This window comes from Chiloscyllium plagiosum, chromosome 6, assembly GCF_004010195.1.
Source record: "Chiloscyllium plagiosum isolate BGI_BamShark_2017 chromosome 6, ASM401019v2, whole genome shotgun sequence".
Classification (NCBI taxonomy): domain Eukaryota; kingdom Metazoa; phylum Chordata; class Chondrichthyes; order Orectolobiformes; family Hemiscylliidae; genus Chiloscyllium; species Chiloscyllium plagiosum.
The window spans coordinates 86,473,644-86,489,742 of NC_057715.1; the positions used below are offsets into that span (position 1 = coordinate 86,473,644).

General features: G+C 41.5%; 1 protein-coding gene across 1 annotated transcript in view; it reads left to right on the plus strand.

Moving 5' to 3' along the window:
- The window catches only part of brca2 (BRCA2 DNA repair associated), a 144,394-nt gene that overhangs the window by 42,817 nt on the left and 85,478 nt on the right, over positions 1-16,099 (plus strand). Inside the window, exons 13-15 of the mRNA XM_043692705.1 lie at positions 3,086-3,164; positions 10,902-11,335; positions 14,656-14,846. Of these exons, the coding sequence (XP_043548640.1) occupies positions 3,086-3,164; positions 10,902-11,335; positions 14,656-14,846 (704 nt within the window). The remainder of the gene's footprint in view (positions 1-3,085; positions 3,165-10,901; positions 11,336-14,655; positions 14,847-16,099) is intronic.

Sequence of the window (16,099 nt, forward strand, 5' to 3'; positions counted from 1 at the left end):
GAAAATTACAGCTGTCATCCTGTGTTCTAGCCTCCTTAAGTCAATTGTAAACATTTATATGCTAGTGAGAGGAGTTAACAGTTATGTCGTTAGTGAATGTAGGGCTGGTACCACTGAAATGGTAAGCTTTTAATTTTTTAGAAAGGTGACAAAATATACCTATTATAATTAGACTTGTTCATCTTGTTACAGTAATTAGGACAATTCTTTTTGATTATTAGAAACAAACTTGAGGATTAGTGTTAGAAAAGTAACCAAGTTAAAGATAATCAGTGTGGTTTCAGAAGGGGATATCTTGCCTGACCAATGTTTTCAGAAATAACACGATAGGATGTTTCTGTAAAGAAACCTTCAATAGAGACCTGCCTGAATTAATGCAAAAGTAGTCTGAGGCGGTTAGTACCCTAAGTAAATATTATTTGTCTTTTATGGTGCTACTTGTATAATTATCACAAAGTAGACCTTCTTCAGACAATATTGGTTAATGTAGATAGGGAGATTGAGATGTTTTGCAGCTTGACAGAGTAGCAGAAGTGTACACCTGCAGGTGTGATCATGTTGATGATTGGCTTTATACTGGACAAATTCCATTTGAGATACCATCGAGAGCACCATTGAGTAGCAGTTGATTTGCCACACAAATGGCTCTAGTGATTATTTTACCCTTCAGGAGCAGCAAGACAGCTGTGCATAAAACAAGTAATTATAATTCCTGTGTGTGTGTGTGTGTATGATCTTTACTTGCATGGAAACAAAATGTAGTGACCAAATCTGGATTCTCTATCAGCTACATCTGAGTAACACTTGACAGTATGTTGTTGCCATTTTTGTCTTCTCATAACAACAAATTGTGTATAATGTCAGTAATTACCACAGAATTGTTTGGTACAAGATTGTTGTTATTGTCTTGAGTCTTGATTTTGAATGTTGCATTACACTTTAGGTATTTTGTTTCTATCGGTTTTTGATCCATTTAGGTATCTTGGTAGAGATTTTAAATAAATACGATACAAAATCATACTGCTGTCATATTGAAGTATATTGATCTCCCCGAGTATGGCTGTAACTGTCTCTCAAAGTGTTCACTATGTCCTAAGGAGAGTGAAATTAAAATAACGGTTTCCGTTGTCATGTGAACAAAGGAACCCGGTCTTTTTCTTTTTGGAAGTGTTACACTGCATGAAATAGAGCTGTGTTTCAATAAGAATTCTGTTAATTCTCATTCAAAGGCAACTCTGAAGGAAAAAAGAATGGTCAGCCTTTGAAATTTTGTAAATGCTCAGATTATGTAGAAAATTGTCTCCACCTTGTCAAAACCATACTATGCTGCCAGCAATTTTTTAAAAAGGTCAGTTACTGATTTATGGAATGTAAAAGCTGAAATCTAAGCAGGTGATCAAAAACCTTAACATACCAAATTGTGATTTGTTGAAAATTGTTAGCGATATTTTCAGTTTTGAAAGCTAAGTAAAGAAGATACATGGATACAATTAATAGTGATTTGGAACTCTTTAAAGCTTTTTTGCATTTTTAGATTTATAAAATTAATATAGCATTATTTGTAGTCATTCCACTGAAAAATTGAAAGACTGAGCAGTTTAAGGTCTGTAATCTTCTTTTGACTTGTCAGCTGTGTGTGAGGCACCTTGCGTCTCTTTTACTATCCTGTGATTGCTTGTTAATGGTCAGCAATATTATCCCATTTTGGAGCAGCATCTGTCATCCCGGTGGACGTAAAACAATGTGTTATAATTACCGTGAGGTATGCCTTAGGAACATTAACATTGAGATGGATCTGGGTGTAGAAGCCCACAGATCCCTTAAAGTGGCAACACAGGTGGATTAGATGGTCAAGAAGGCAGACAGCACATTTGCTTTGATCAGTTGGGGCATAGCTTAGAAAAGTTGGCAAATTATTATTACTGCTGCATAAAACTATACTTCGGCCATATTTGGAATATTGTGTGTGGTTCTGGTTACCACGCTACCAGAAGATGAGGGTGCCAAGAAGGTTTATCAGGACGTTGCCTGGTCTGGACAGTTTGAGGTACGAGGAGAGAGTGGATAAATTCAGATTGTTTATGTTGGAAAGACAGAGGCTGAGGGGCAACCTGATAGAGGTCTACAAAATTATGAAAGGCATACTTAGGGTGAATAATCAGAGGCTTTGTCAAAGGGTACAAAAGGTCAACTAGAAGAGGCCACAGGCTCAAGGTGAGGGTGAGGGAGAAGTTTAGGGGTGAAGTATGGGAAAAAAAATTCAGAGGATGGTGGGTGCCTGGACTGCTGTGCCACTGGAGTCGGCGAAAGTAGGCATGTTAGCACTGTTTAAGGTGTATTGTGATAGACATGTGATAGGAACAGTGTCTAGGGAATACATAGTGAGCCTAGGTAAGGAATAGGAATTGGTGCAAGGCTTGGTGGGCCGAAGGGCCTTTCCTGTGCTGTATTGTATTGTAACACTTTAAGGGATGGAAATAACCTGATTCGAGGTTGGCATGTGGAACTAATACCATTTGTAGACCTTGGGCCTTTGCAGCTGTAGGCTCTGTAGATGCAATTGGAAAAGGAAGAGAAGCCTGCCTCAGACTTCATCTATTATTCACAATAACTGTAGATTTCTTAATAAGAAATTATACATAAAGGTGCATTGCAATTTTCTATAAATATCTTCTCGAAACGTGCCATTACAAAGGGGCACCACTAATATTGTTGAAATGCAGATTTTGAAAGAAGCATTTAACAGTTCATGTTAAGCAAAAAATCTTGCCTTAACAATAAATTATTTCCAATTTTTTTCAATGGGTAAACTAATTGTTCAATTCTACATCAAGTTCATTCAAATTAATATTTTTAACATTCTACTAAACACTGATTTCATTACCAAATGTTAGTAGAACTCTTCTCTTTGAAATGGGGAAAAATATAAGAGGAGACTTTTTTATTTATTCTTTTGTGGGATGTGGGTGTCACTGGCTGGCCAGCATTTGTTCCCGTCTCTGATACAGGACATTCAAAATGAAGAGTTTGAATGAGCTTTGAGTTTTTTAAATAAATTGTGAGAAAATGTTTTTTTTTCCTCCAGGAGTACTTTGTGACCGAAGGAAATTCATGTATATTGTCCCAGTGAAATCTGTTGCTTGTGGTCTATCTATAGACAAAAGGTAATTTTATTAATTTTTTCAGAAATGAATTTTAACTTCTGTTTTAAAAAGAGAAACAGTTTAGATTAGATTAGATTAGATTCCTACAGTGTGGAAACAGGCCCTTTGGCCCAACCAGTCCACACTGACCCTCCGAAGAGTAACCCACCCAGACCCATTTCCCTCTGACTAATACACCTAACACTATGGGCAATTTAGCATGGCCAATTCACCTGACGTGCACATCTTTGGACTGAGGGAGGAAACTGGAGCACCTGGAGCAAACCCCCACAGACACTGGGAGAAAGTGCAAACTCCACACACAGTCGCCCGAGGCTGGAATTGAACCTGGGACCCTGGTGCTGTGTGGCAGCAATGCTAACCACTGAGTTGTAATTTGTGTAACTTTACTGCTTTATAGCAAAAGTAAAACTTAAATTATATTCAGTAGTTGCATTAAAAGTGTAATTTTCAAGTCCACCTCTTAATTTTTAAGAATTCTTTGCTTTTTCCTCATGCTCTCAACTTCTTTCTCCCCCCAACTATTTATTCACTTAGCTTTTAAAAGCTATTATGAATTTTGCTTGTACCATTTCTTCTGCTAGGGTATCTGTGTCCCAGCAAAAGGTGAAATAATGTAGATGCTGGCAATCTGAAACAAACTAGAGATCTTCATAGAATCATGGAATCCCTACAGTGTGGAAACAGGCCCTTCGGCCCAGCAAGTCCACACCGACCCTCCAAAGAGTAACCCACCCAGGCCCATTGCCCTTACCCAATATTTACCCCTGACTAATTCACCTAACCTGCGCAACTTTGGATTGTGGGAGGAAACCGGAGGAAATCCATGTAGACACGGAGAGAACGTGCAAACTCGCACAGACAGTCGCCTGAGGCTGGAATCAAATCTGGGTCCCTGATACTGTGAGGCAGCAGTGCTAACCACTGTGCCACCCCAATGTGGATTTGAAAGGTATTGAAATATAGGTTTCAATATATTGACACAGGCAGATATTCAGTGCAAAAGACAAAGGAGTGTTAATGACGGAGAAAGTGAAAAAGCGCAAAACAAGTGTAAATTGAAGTATGAAAGATAGAGGGAAAACAAACTAAAAGAATTGTGGATGCTGGAAATCTGAAAAAACAAATATGCTGAAAAATCTCAGCAGGTCTCCAGCATCTGTGGAAAGAAATTAATGTTACTTGGGCGGCACGGTGGTACAGTGGTTAGCACTGCTGCCTCACAGAGCCGGAGACCCGGGTTCAACTCAGGCGACTGACTGTGTGGAGTTTGCACGTTCTCCCCGTGTCTGCGTGGGTTTCCTCCGGGTACTCCGGTTTCCTCCCACAGTCCAAAAGATGTGCAGGTCAGGTGAATTGGCCATGCTAAATTGCTCGTAGTGTTAGGTAAGGGGTAAATGTAGGGGTATGGGTGGATTGCGCTTCGGCGGGTATGTGCGGACTTGTTGGGCCGAAGGGCCTGTTTCCACACTGTAATGTAATCTAAATCTAAAAGGTCAGGTGACCCTTCAGAATTGATGGAAAAGGATGTTTTTTTTATACAGAAGGGTGGTAGGGGGGAGCTGAGAGAGAAACAGTTAAAGGAGTGGTTAAAGGTCAATTAGGGAATGAATAGCTGCTAATGGAAACAATTAGTGGCTGATATTGAGTAATATGTGGTAGCAGCCCGTGTAATGACAAGCCCTGGTGTGTCAGGGTGACTGAAAGCATAAAAAAAAATGCTCAAGTCCGAAACTGTTGAACTCAATATCAAGTCCAGAAGGTTAGTGATCCCAAGGAGAAAATGAGGTGTTGTTCTTCCAGCTTGTGCTGAGTTTCGCTGGAGCAGCAAGGCTGAGACAGAGTGAGATGACGTATTGAAGTGGCAAACAACTTCAAAGCTCTGAGTCTTTTGTTTTTTGCGGACAGAGCAGAGCAAAGGTGTTCTGCAAAGCAGTTATCCAGTTTGTGCTTTGTTTCCCCAATGTTGCTGTTTCACCCGGAAGATGTGTCCGGAAGATGTGTCTGGGACTTTAGATATTGAGAAGGAAGCAAGTAAATTGTCAGGTTTTACACCACCTCCAATAGCAGGGGGGGAAGGTGGGGGCAAGTTGGGAGTGAAGGAAGAGAAGACCATGATATTCAAGAGGAAATATTCCTTGTGGAAGGCTGACAAGGGAAGAGAGGAGAAAATGTGGCTGATGATCCTCTAGATATTGATGTTAGTGGGATTGTAGATGAGGACAAGGGGAACCAATTGTTGTGGGAGGAAGAGAGGGGAGTGAGGGTCAAAGTATGGGAGGTGGGTCACATCTTGGCTGAGGGATTGTCTATCATGGTGCTGGGGAAATCCAAGATTGAGGAAGAAGGTGGACGTTTCTGAGGCCCTCTTATTGAAATTGGCATCACCAGAATGGATGTGAAGGAGATGGAAGAACTGAGAGAATGAAATGGAGTCTTTACAGGAAGCAGGGTGTGAGGATGTATAGTCAAGGTAACTGGGAATTTGTGGGTTTGTAATGGATATTGGTAACTAGCTATCCCCAGAAATGGAAGCAGAGATGTTAAGGAAGGGAGGAGTTAAAGATGGACTAGATTAAGGTGAGAGCAGGATGGAAATTGGAAGCTACATAGATAAACCAGCACAAGCCTTGCTAAGTTTCTTGAGCATTCTGTGTGTTGGTTCCACTCTTTAGACCGTAAGACCTAGGAGTATAATTAGGCCATTTTTTTGTAATTCATTTGTGGGATGAGGACATCACAGGCTAAGTCAACATTTACTATCTATTCCTAATTGCCTAGAGGGCAGTTAAGAGTCAACCAAATTGTGGGTCTGGAGTCACATAGGCCAGACCAGATAAGGATGGCAGTTTTCTTGGAACAATGGATTCATGGTCATCATTAGAATCTTAATTCCAAATTTGTATTGAATCCATATTTCACCAGCTGCAATGGTCGGATTCAAACACAAGTCCCCTGGACATTACCTGGGCTTCTGGAATAATTGTATATAGATAATACCTCTTGGCCATCATCTTCCCTTGTTTGGCCCATCAGGTCTGCTCTGCCATTTTGATCATGGCTGGTATGTTTCTCAATTCAATTCTTCTGCCTTGTCCCAGTAACCCTTGATCCGCGTACCAGTCTAGAACCTATCAATGTGAGATCTACAGATTCACCACTCTCAGGTTGAAGAAATTCCTCCTCATTTCCTCATCTCCATTCTAAATGGTCACCCTTTCTCTCTGACTATATGCCCTCAGGTCCTAGGGTCTCTCCACACCCACTTTATCAATGCCTCTCAGTATTCTGGTAGTTCAATGAGATTTTCCCCTCATTCTTCTAAACAGACCCAGCGTCCTCAACCACATGATAATCTCTTGATTCCCAGGATCATTCTTCAAGTGGATCCTGTCCATTGGAAAGCTCCCTCCTTCCCGAGTACCAATGCTGCCAATGTACCATGAATTCAGATCCATTTCTCCCTGCCAGTCTTTGAGGCACATAGTTACCTCTTTAATCTTGTTGACCTTGTGCCAATTTGCTTGTGCCTCAGGTGGTAATACAGAGATTAATACCTTTTTGGTTCTGTTTGCTAATTTGGCAAAAGCACTTCATCAGCAATGAGGCCGTGAGCTGAGCGGGTAGTGAAATAAATGGGAGCGGGGTAGGGCTGGGGAAAGGTAGCTGAGTGTGTGATAGGTAGATGCCGGTGGGGGTAAGGGTGATAGATCTTCGGTATGTCGGGCAAAACTGCCCCCCACCCCAATCCAGGAACTCCCCACATATGTTGGGGACACCACCCATGCCCTCCCCCTCCTCCAAGACATTTGTTTCCCTGGGCCCTAACACCTCATCTTCACCATGGACATCCAGTCCCTTTACATCTCCATCCGCCATGACCAGGGCCTCTACGCTCTCTGTTTCTTCCTCTCTGAACATCCCCACTCGTACCCTTCCATTAATACACTCGTTTGTTTGGCTGAATTGGTCCTCACCCTTAATAATTTCACCTTTGAATGCTCCCTCTTCTCCAGATGAAAGGGGTAGCAATGGGTACCTCCATGAGCCCTATCTATGCCTGTGCCTTTGTCAGTTACATGGAATAGTCCACATTCCATAGTTACACCAGCACCATTCCCCACCTTTTCCTCCGCTACATTGATGACTGTATTAGTGCCACCTCGTGCTCCCACAAGGAGGTTAAACAGTTCATCAACTTCACCAACAGATTCCACCCTGACCTTAAATTCACCTGGACCATCTCAGACACCTCCCACCCTTTTCTGGACCTCTCCATCTCCATCAAAGATGAATGACTCAACTCTGACATTTTCTACAAACCCACTGACTCCCATAGCTACCTGGACTACACCTCCTCCACCCTGCCTCTTGTAAAAATGCTATCCCTTATTCCTAATTCCTCCACCTCGGCCGCATCTGCTCCCAGGAGTACTAGTTCCACTACAGAACACACCAGATGGCTGCCTTCTTTAAAAACTGCAATTTCCTGTCCTACATCATTGATGATGCCCTCCAGTGCATCTCGACCACATCCCATACCTCGCCTCCAACCCTACCCCTCTAACCGCAGCAAGGACAGAACCCCCCTGGTCCTCACATTCCACCCCACCAACCTCCGTATACATCGTATCATCTCCCGCCATTTCCCCCACCTACAAACGGACCCCACCACCAGAGATATATTTTCCTTCCCACTCCCCGTCCGGTCCACAAGCACACCACTAATCCATCCTTCCCTCCCGGCACCTTCTCTCGCCACCGCAGGAATTGCAAAGCCTGTGCCCACACCTCTCCCCTCACCTCCGCCCAAGGCACAAAAGGAGCCTTCCACATCCATCAGTTTCACCTGCACTTCCACACATGACATTTACTGTATCCGTTGCTCCCGATGCGGTCTCCTCTATGTTGGGGAGACAGGACGCCTATTCGCAGTGTGCTTCAGAGAACATCTTCGGGACACCTGCACCAACCCAACCCCACTGCCCCATGGCAGAACACTTCCAACTCCCCCAGCTCACTCTGCCAAGGACGTACAAGTCCTGGGCCTCCTCCATCATCACTCCCTAACCACCCGACAGCTGGAGGAAGGACACCTCACCTACTGCCTCGGGACTCGCCAACCTCATGGCATCAATGTAGATTTCACCGGTTTCCTCATTTCCCCTCTCCCCATTTTATCCCTGATCAAACCTTCCAACTCTGCACTGCCCTCGTAACTGGTCCTACCTGACCATCTTCCTTCCCAATGTCTGCTCCATCCTCCCCTCTGACCTATCACCATTACCCCCACCTCCATCTCCCTATTGCATTCTCAGCAACCTTGGCCCCCACCCTCCCCCCATCCCACCCCCAAGTCAGCCCACAGCCTCATTCCTGATGAAGGGCGTTTGCCCAAAATGTCGACTCTCCTTTTCCTCTGATGCTGCTTGACCTACTGTGTTTTCCCAGCACCACACTCTCAGCGCTTAGAACACTCGCCTAGCCCAGCTTCTCTACTTTTGTTACTTCATTCATAATTTGATTTTTAAAACTTCATCCTAGTCTTTTAGTTAGTAATCTGTAAATATTTCCCATAGTTACCTTCAATATGAAAGTAATCTGTAATATCCAAATTAGTGGCTTTTACCAACCAATGAACTTAGTGTTTACCCTGAAATGTCACTCTTGTTTAGGGGCATTGATCATGGTTTTAATTCATCCTGTTTAAGAAAACTCAAACTATGAGCCAAAACAAATCAAGCAAAAAAACACCTCTTTCCCTCTGCACAGAATTTCTGTGCTGCTTCAAAATTCCTGAACTATATTTTTCACTTGGGCTGTATTTCACCATGGATGCGATCTCTCCTTCCTGACCACATGAAGCTTGCTAATCACTATTCAGTGGGAGATATGCAGAAGTGTTGATAGGCGATTGACTTTCTTATTTTGACAAACGAGTTGAAATCCCGCCATCAAGGCCAAAGGTGCAAGGTGACCTTGCTTTGGTGGGTACCAGACTATGAGCAGCATTTGGCTGGTGATAACCAATTAAATGGCTCGTGCCACTCTCTCGATAAGGAGAGCAGTCCACCTTGAAGGGTTGCTAGCCCAATCTGAGGGCAACAATTCAGTAGAGGCCAATAATTTTACTTAAGAACTACGTTTTCAATCTCACTAACTCAGTAATTTTAGTGACACCATCACACAGTAACAGTACTTTTTTAGATTTATATTAGCATGAGGTATTTGGAATCTCAGAAGTCAAATACTTCATCAATATCTTCAATAATGATCATATCTCCATTAAAATTCAAGCAACAGCACATTAGGAAAGTATTAGTTTCCTAGATAAGACCAGTATTACACTAGTGCATAAGAACAGGCATAAGACTAAGTTGCAAGTATGGGAGAAAGCTAGCTAATGATTATAGAACAGCTCTCCTGACCGTTTCCTTCAATTTTAATTACAGAAGAGACTTTTCCTCATTGGTCTCCTTTCAATGAATTTTTCCAAGTGATTTAGAGATTTCCGTGGGTGGAGACTGAGCATCCCTAAAGAAAGCTGGTTGCGGTGACTGGGCCTAAGCAGGCTAGACTTGGCAATAAATGGTAGTTAGTCCATGCTGTAAACAGTATTGCCACGAAGGTGGCCATCCCTGCTGGTGACCCCTGCATGGCCCTTGGAGTGGCTATAAATGAGAATCTCTGCACTTCTATGAAATTTATTGGGAACTGGCCATCTCCCCACCTGGCAGCATGCTCATCTTACGTGAGCAAAGTGCTCGCAGAAACAATGAGTCCCTTAATTGACCACTTAAATAGTTTAACTATCCTTCCAGTAATGTCCTCACCTTTCTACATTGGCAAAATGGCATGGCAGGCAATTCTCAGGCATCCTTTCCAAAGGCCATTGGCAATCCACTGTGCCCAGCCCAATCTTTGATTTGCCTTCTCTCTGTAGTTGTAAAGTGCCAGCTTTCGTACTTGCACACAACAGCATGGTTGAAGTCAAACATCATTATTGTCAACCTGTATTCTGTTTTTTTGGACTCTTTGCCTTCAGTTTTTCAAGTTGGCATTTATGTAATGGCTGCTGAAGGCAAACATTTGTCCTGTTAATGGATCTTGAATCTTTAACAGACTTTTTAAAATCTGGTGGATTTAGAATTCATTATCCACATTTGGAAATATCTGAACTGTGAAAATAATTCTGAATTTGATGTTTTATTAATGCCCTTTTGAGAATTTGTCACTACCTCCATTCCTATCATTGTTCCTGCAAAGGACAGTGCCACAGAGTTTGAAGTTATCTAATCATGAAATTTATAAATTTCAGTAGTTTGTGCAGGTGCTTGTGTGTCAGTGGCTATATTGACATGCTAACTTTATCACTCCAAAATTTGGAAAGGTCAGTGTAGTTTTCTTTTTTGCTACTACTTGCTTGCTACCCCTTTTTTGCTACCCCTTCTTGTTACTACTTAGTTGATTTTATAATCATATTTGACCAAAGGATTCAGTAAGGAACAGAAGCAAAATGTACAGTCGATATTCATATGTAAAATCCTAGTTAAACTTGCAATTTAAACTTGGGGTCTTGTTTAGGTGTTGAAAGGTACAATCCTAGTGAATATCGCTTAAAAAGCCAGATCTGGAAAAAATGTTTAACGGAGAGAGTGATCCTAGCAAAAATTGGATTTCCTTTCAAAGGAAACCTTGCATATTTGTTCTAACATTTTAAAATATATATTGTAACAGTGCTTCAAACAGAATTCATCAGCAGTCGATTTCTCCCAATGTCACGTTCCCTATCCAAGAAAACTCAATTCAGCATAATTTGTGCCTTCAACATGAAGTCAGTTCACTGAAAGGACAACGGGCAGTATTCAAACCTCCATTCCATTGCATTGAGCAGAACAGCAGTGGACAGACTACATCAAAGCCAGCAAAGATTTTTGTCCCACCATTCAAAACTGTTTCAAATTCAAGTCAAATGGAAAGCCAAGATAATGTGAAATTCATCAATTCTTCAATTCCAGCTGAAATAGGGATTTCAGCAAAGGCTATGAATCTCAATACACTGGTGCAAGAGGACAGCATATTAAAACATAATTCAGTACTACCTAGAAATATTCAAGACGAACTCCAGTCAGTGTCTGATACTTCAGAAGAACTTCAACCTGCTGCTGAAGGTATTATTTGTCTGTCTTGTATTAATTATTTAATTTAAAAGAGTAATATATTTCTGTTGTTTATAACGATGTTAAAAAGCTAAAGATGAATGGACTTGATGACAGCTCAGCACTTCTGAAGAAGGGTAAGTAGGAAATGTTGATTACACAATATAAACTTGGAATTTGAAACTCTGAAAATTGTAGGAAGAGGAGTTTTGAGGTCCTACAATACACTAATTATTCCCCATTAAACATAAAGAATCCTAAACAGAAATAATTAATGTGGCAGAGTTTAATCAACTTTATATAGCAAGGTGAATTTTATTGCTCTCCTCCTTTCACTTGTCTAGTTTGAGTCCAGAGTTGGGATTGTTGTATATTGACGGAAAATAAAATTGTGTTTTTAGACATTTTACAGTGACTTTAATCCAGCTAATATTAGAATACATAATTGCTTGGTAGTATAGAACATTTTAGTATAAATGTTACTGCGTTGAAATACACTACTGTCTCCCAATATCTATTGTAAGCTTATCAACTCCTAACATTACCTTGATAATATATTCTCACCCCCTTCCTGGAAAGACTCCATCCTGCTCTCCAATTTTCTCCATCTCCATCACTCTATTCTGTTGACCTTTTTCAGTGGGCTTCAAATGTACACTTTCTCAACTGAGGATTCCCTTTCCCTGCCACTCTGGTTGACAGGGCTGTCAGCTGTGTCCAACCCATTTCTCGCACTTATTAACTATACTTTCTATGTTCACATCCAAATCATTTATGTAAGTTACAAAAAGCAGTGGACCCAGCACCGATTCTTTTGGCTCACCACTGGTCTGGTCGGCATGGACCTCTCTATGCTGTACCTCTCTATGACTCTATGGTCACAGGCCCTCCAGTTTAAAAAGCAACCCTTCACCACCACCCTCTGTCTTCTACCTTCGAGCCAGTTCTGTATCCAAATGGTTAGTTCTCCCTGTATTCCTTGTGATCTAAGTCCATATAGATCATGTCCATTGCTCTGCCCTCTTTAATCCCCATTGTTGTTGCTTTGAAAAACTCAATCAAGTTAGTGAAACATTATTTCCCACGCACACAGCCATGTTGACTATCCTTAAATCAGTCCTTGCCTATCCAAATATATGTAAATCCAGTTCCTCAGGATTCTCTCCAGCAACTTGCCCTCTACCGACGTCAGGCCCACTGGTCTATAGTTCCCTGGCTTTTCCTTACCATTTTTCTTAAATAGTGGTGCATGTTAGCCAACCTCCAGTCTTGCGTCACCTCACCTGTGACTATTGCTCATCCAAATATCCTATAAAGGGGCCCAGCATTCTCTTAGCTTCCCTCAGAGTTCTAGGGTACACCTGAGCAGGTCCTGGAGATTTATCCACTGTTTGAGTTTTAAGACATGCAGCACCACTACTTCTTTAATATGGACACTTTTCAATTTGGCACCATCTTTTTCCCCACATTCTGTATCTTCCATATCTTTCTCCACAGTAAACGCTGATGCAAAATACTTGTTTAGTACTCCCCCATCTCCTGCAGTTTCATATATAGCTGCCTTGCTGATCTTTGAGGGGTCATATCCTCTCCCTAGTTACTCTTTTGTCCTTAATGTCTTTGTAAAATCCCTTTTGAATTCTCCCTTAACCCCTTAGGTCTCTTTTATATCTTTCCCCTCTCACTCTCTAGTTCTGGACTCCCCCATCCCAGGGAAGAGGCTTTGTCTATTTATCCTATCCATGCTCCTCATGATTTTATAAACTGCTATAAGGTCACCCCTCAGCCTCGGGCGCTCCAGGGAAAACAGCCCCAGCCTATTCAGCCTTCCTGGCAACATCCCTGTAAATCCTTTCTGAACCCTTTCAAGTTTCACAGCATCTTTCCGATAGGAAGGAGACCAGAATTGCACGCAGTATTCCAATAGTGGCCTAACCAATGTCCTGTATAGCTGCAACATGGCATCCCAACTCCTGTACTTAATGCTTTGACCAGTAAAGGAAAACATACCAAACGCCTTCTTCACTACTCTATCTACCTGTGACTCCGCTTTAAAGGAGCTATGAACCTGCACTCCAAGACCTCTTTGTTCAGCAACACTCCAGAAGACCTTACCATTAAGTGTATAAGTCCTTTTTAACCAAAAGCTCAATTTCTCTAAGTCATCCAGCATTCCCTGTACCTACCAGCCTTCACTTTCACCCTAACAGCAACATACTGTTTCTGGACTTTCGCTATTTCATTTTTGAAGGCTTCCCATTTTCCAGCCATCCCTTTACTGGCGAACATCCACCCCCCAATCAACTTTTGAAAGTTCTTGCCTAATGCCATCAAAATTGGCTTTCCTCCAATTTAAACTTACCGTCTATCCTTTTCCAACACTATTTTAAAACTAATAGAATTATGGTCACTGGCCCCAAAGTGCTCCCCCGCTGACATCTTAGTCACTTGCCCTACCCTATTTCCCAAGATTAAGTCAAGGCTTGCACCTTCTCTAGTAGGTGCATCCATATGCTGAATCAAAAAATTTTCTTGTACACACTTAACAAATCCCTCTCCGTCTAAACGCTTAACACTATGGCAGTCCCATTCTGTGTTTGAAATGTTAAAATCCCTTACCATTACCACCCTATTATTCTTATAGATAACTGAGATATCTTTACAAATTTGTTTCTCAAGTTTCTGCTGACTTTTGGGGGGGGGGGGGTCTATAGTACAATCCTAATAAGATGATCATCCCTTTCTTATTTCTAGGTTCCACCCAAATAACTTCCCTGGACGTATTCCCAGGAATGTTCCCCCAAATACAGCCGTAACGTCCCTTATCAAAAACGCCACTCTCCCTCTTCTCTTGACCCTTTTCTAGCTTTCCTATAGCATTTGTATCTTGGAATATTAAGCTGTCAGTCCTGAGCCACATCTCTGTAATTGCTATGATATCCCAGGTCCATCTTCCTAATGATGCCCTGAGTTCATCTACCTTCCCTGATCATCTATCTTACATTGAAATTAATGCAGTTTAATTTATCAGTCGTACCTCCGTGTCTGCTTTGTTTCTGCCTGCCCTGACTGTTTGACTTGTTCCTTTTCCCAACTCTACCTATGCCAGACTGATCTCTTTGCTCACTATCTCCCTGGGTCCCATCCCAGCTTATTTCACAAAGTGTGTGAGTCACAAATTATTGAAACTTCTTAACTGTAAAAGAAGGAGATGGTGCTAGACCTGTCAGCTGTCTTGTAGTAAGGTTATAAATGCTGCATAGGTAGAGTGATCACAGTGAGTTTTTTGGATTCTCCTGCAAATAAGTATTTTGATTTTTTTTTGTTTACAGGTATCTCTAGGACAGTTCAGAACCTGAGATGTGCAAGAGGTCTTCAGGAGAAGAGGTTAATCCAGAAGCAAAAGCAAGTTATTCGTCCACAGCCAGGGAGTTTGTACAGGATTAAAAACTCTGGTGGACCAAGACTGTCTTTGCACTCAGCAGTTGAAGGGAAACTTCCAACCTCTTTCACAGAAGAGCAGGTACAAACTGATTTAAATTCAGATGCAAATTCATTTTGTATAGATAACAATTTGCATAGTACTCCTAAATGTCAAATTATTTTTGTATTCATCACACAAAAAGATATTATACTGATTCATGGAACACTTATTCTAACTAAAACATGTTTTCTGATATTGAAGTTCGTTGTACCGTGCAACACTCAACTGCTGACTCTGCTTGTTTGATATGTTTTCACGATTAACAAAGTCGTTTCTTTCATACCTCTACATTGGTAATATCTCAGTAGAAACCAGCAATGTTTTTCTTAAGAATCTAATAACCCTGGGTATTTACTACAAATAATCAAGCTAAAAGCTTTTAGCATTTAGCATCAAAATAATTTCATTTCAATGAAAATTGATTTTGATACTCAAAAATACAAGTACACTCTGCCTTAAATGGGCAGTTACATGAAATATATTAAAATAAATTGAGTTACTACTTTTGATACTGAACTTCTTAATTCATTTCCTTCTAAATTCCTTTGACTTGCACTTCAAACTCAAGGCAGATATCTATGAAAATCTGGAAAATGAACCACTTGGTGAAAGTGCTACTTAGAAGATTTGCATAAAGTTAGTTGGGGCTTCCACCTATTTATGGTAAGGCTTTCCCTTCACGACTCCAAAAATCCTATGGTGATAAACTCATAGTGCAGGACAGATTAAGCGAGCAACAGTTCAGAAGTCTGATGGTTCTCTTGTATTCTCTCTCGCTCTGTCTCTCACTCTCGCTTCCCTTTCTCATGTTTGCTATCCCACAAACCAACTCACTGAGAGGAGTTCTTCTTTAAAAGATGTCTAAACTCTAAGCCAGTGCACCACATTTCAAAGGTACTCGACTGGAAAGAGATGCAGTGAAATTGTTCCAAAGATCTGAAACCCTGCTTGAGACCAGAGTTATTCTGGCAATGTACCTACACCTATAAATAGTTTTTTTGACTCTTTGCTGTTCCATCATTTATAGAACATAGAACAATAGAGCACAGAACAGGCCCTTCGGCCCACGATGTTGTGCCGACCATTTGTCCTAGCTTAAGCACCCATCCATGTACCTATCCAATTGCCACTTAAAGTTCGCCAATGATTCTGACTGCCACTCCCACAGGCAGCGCATTCCATGCCCCCACCACTCTCTGGGTAAAGAATATACCCCTGACATCTCCCCCATACCTTCCACCCTTCACCTTAAATTTATGTCCCCTTGTAACACTCTGTTGTACTCAGGGAAA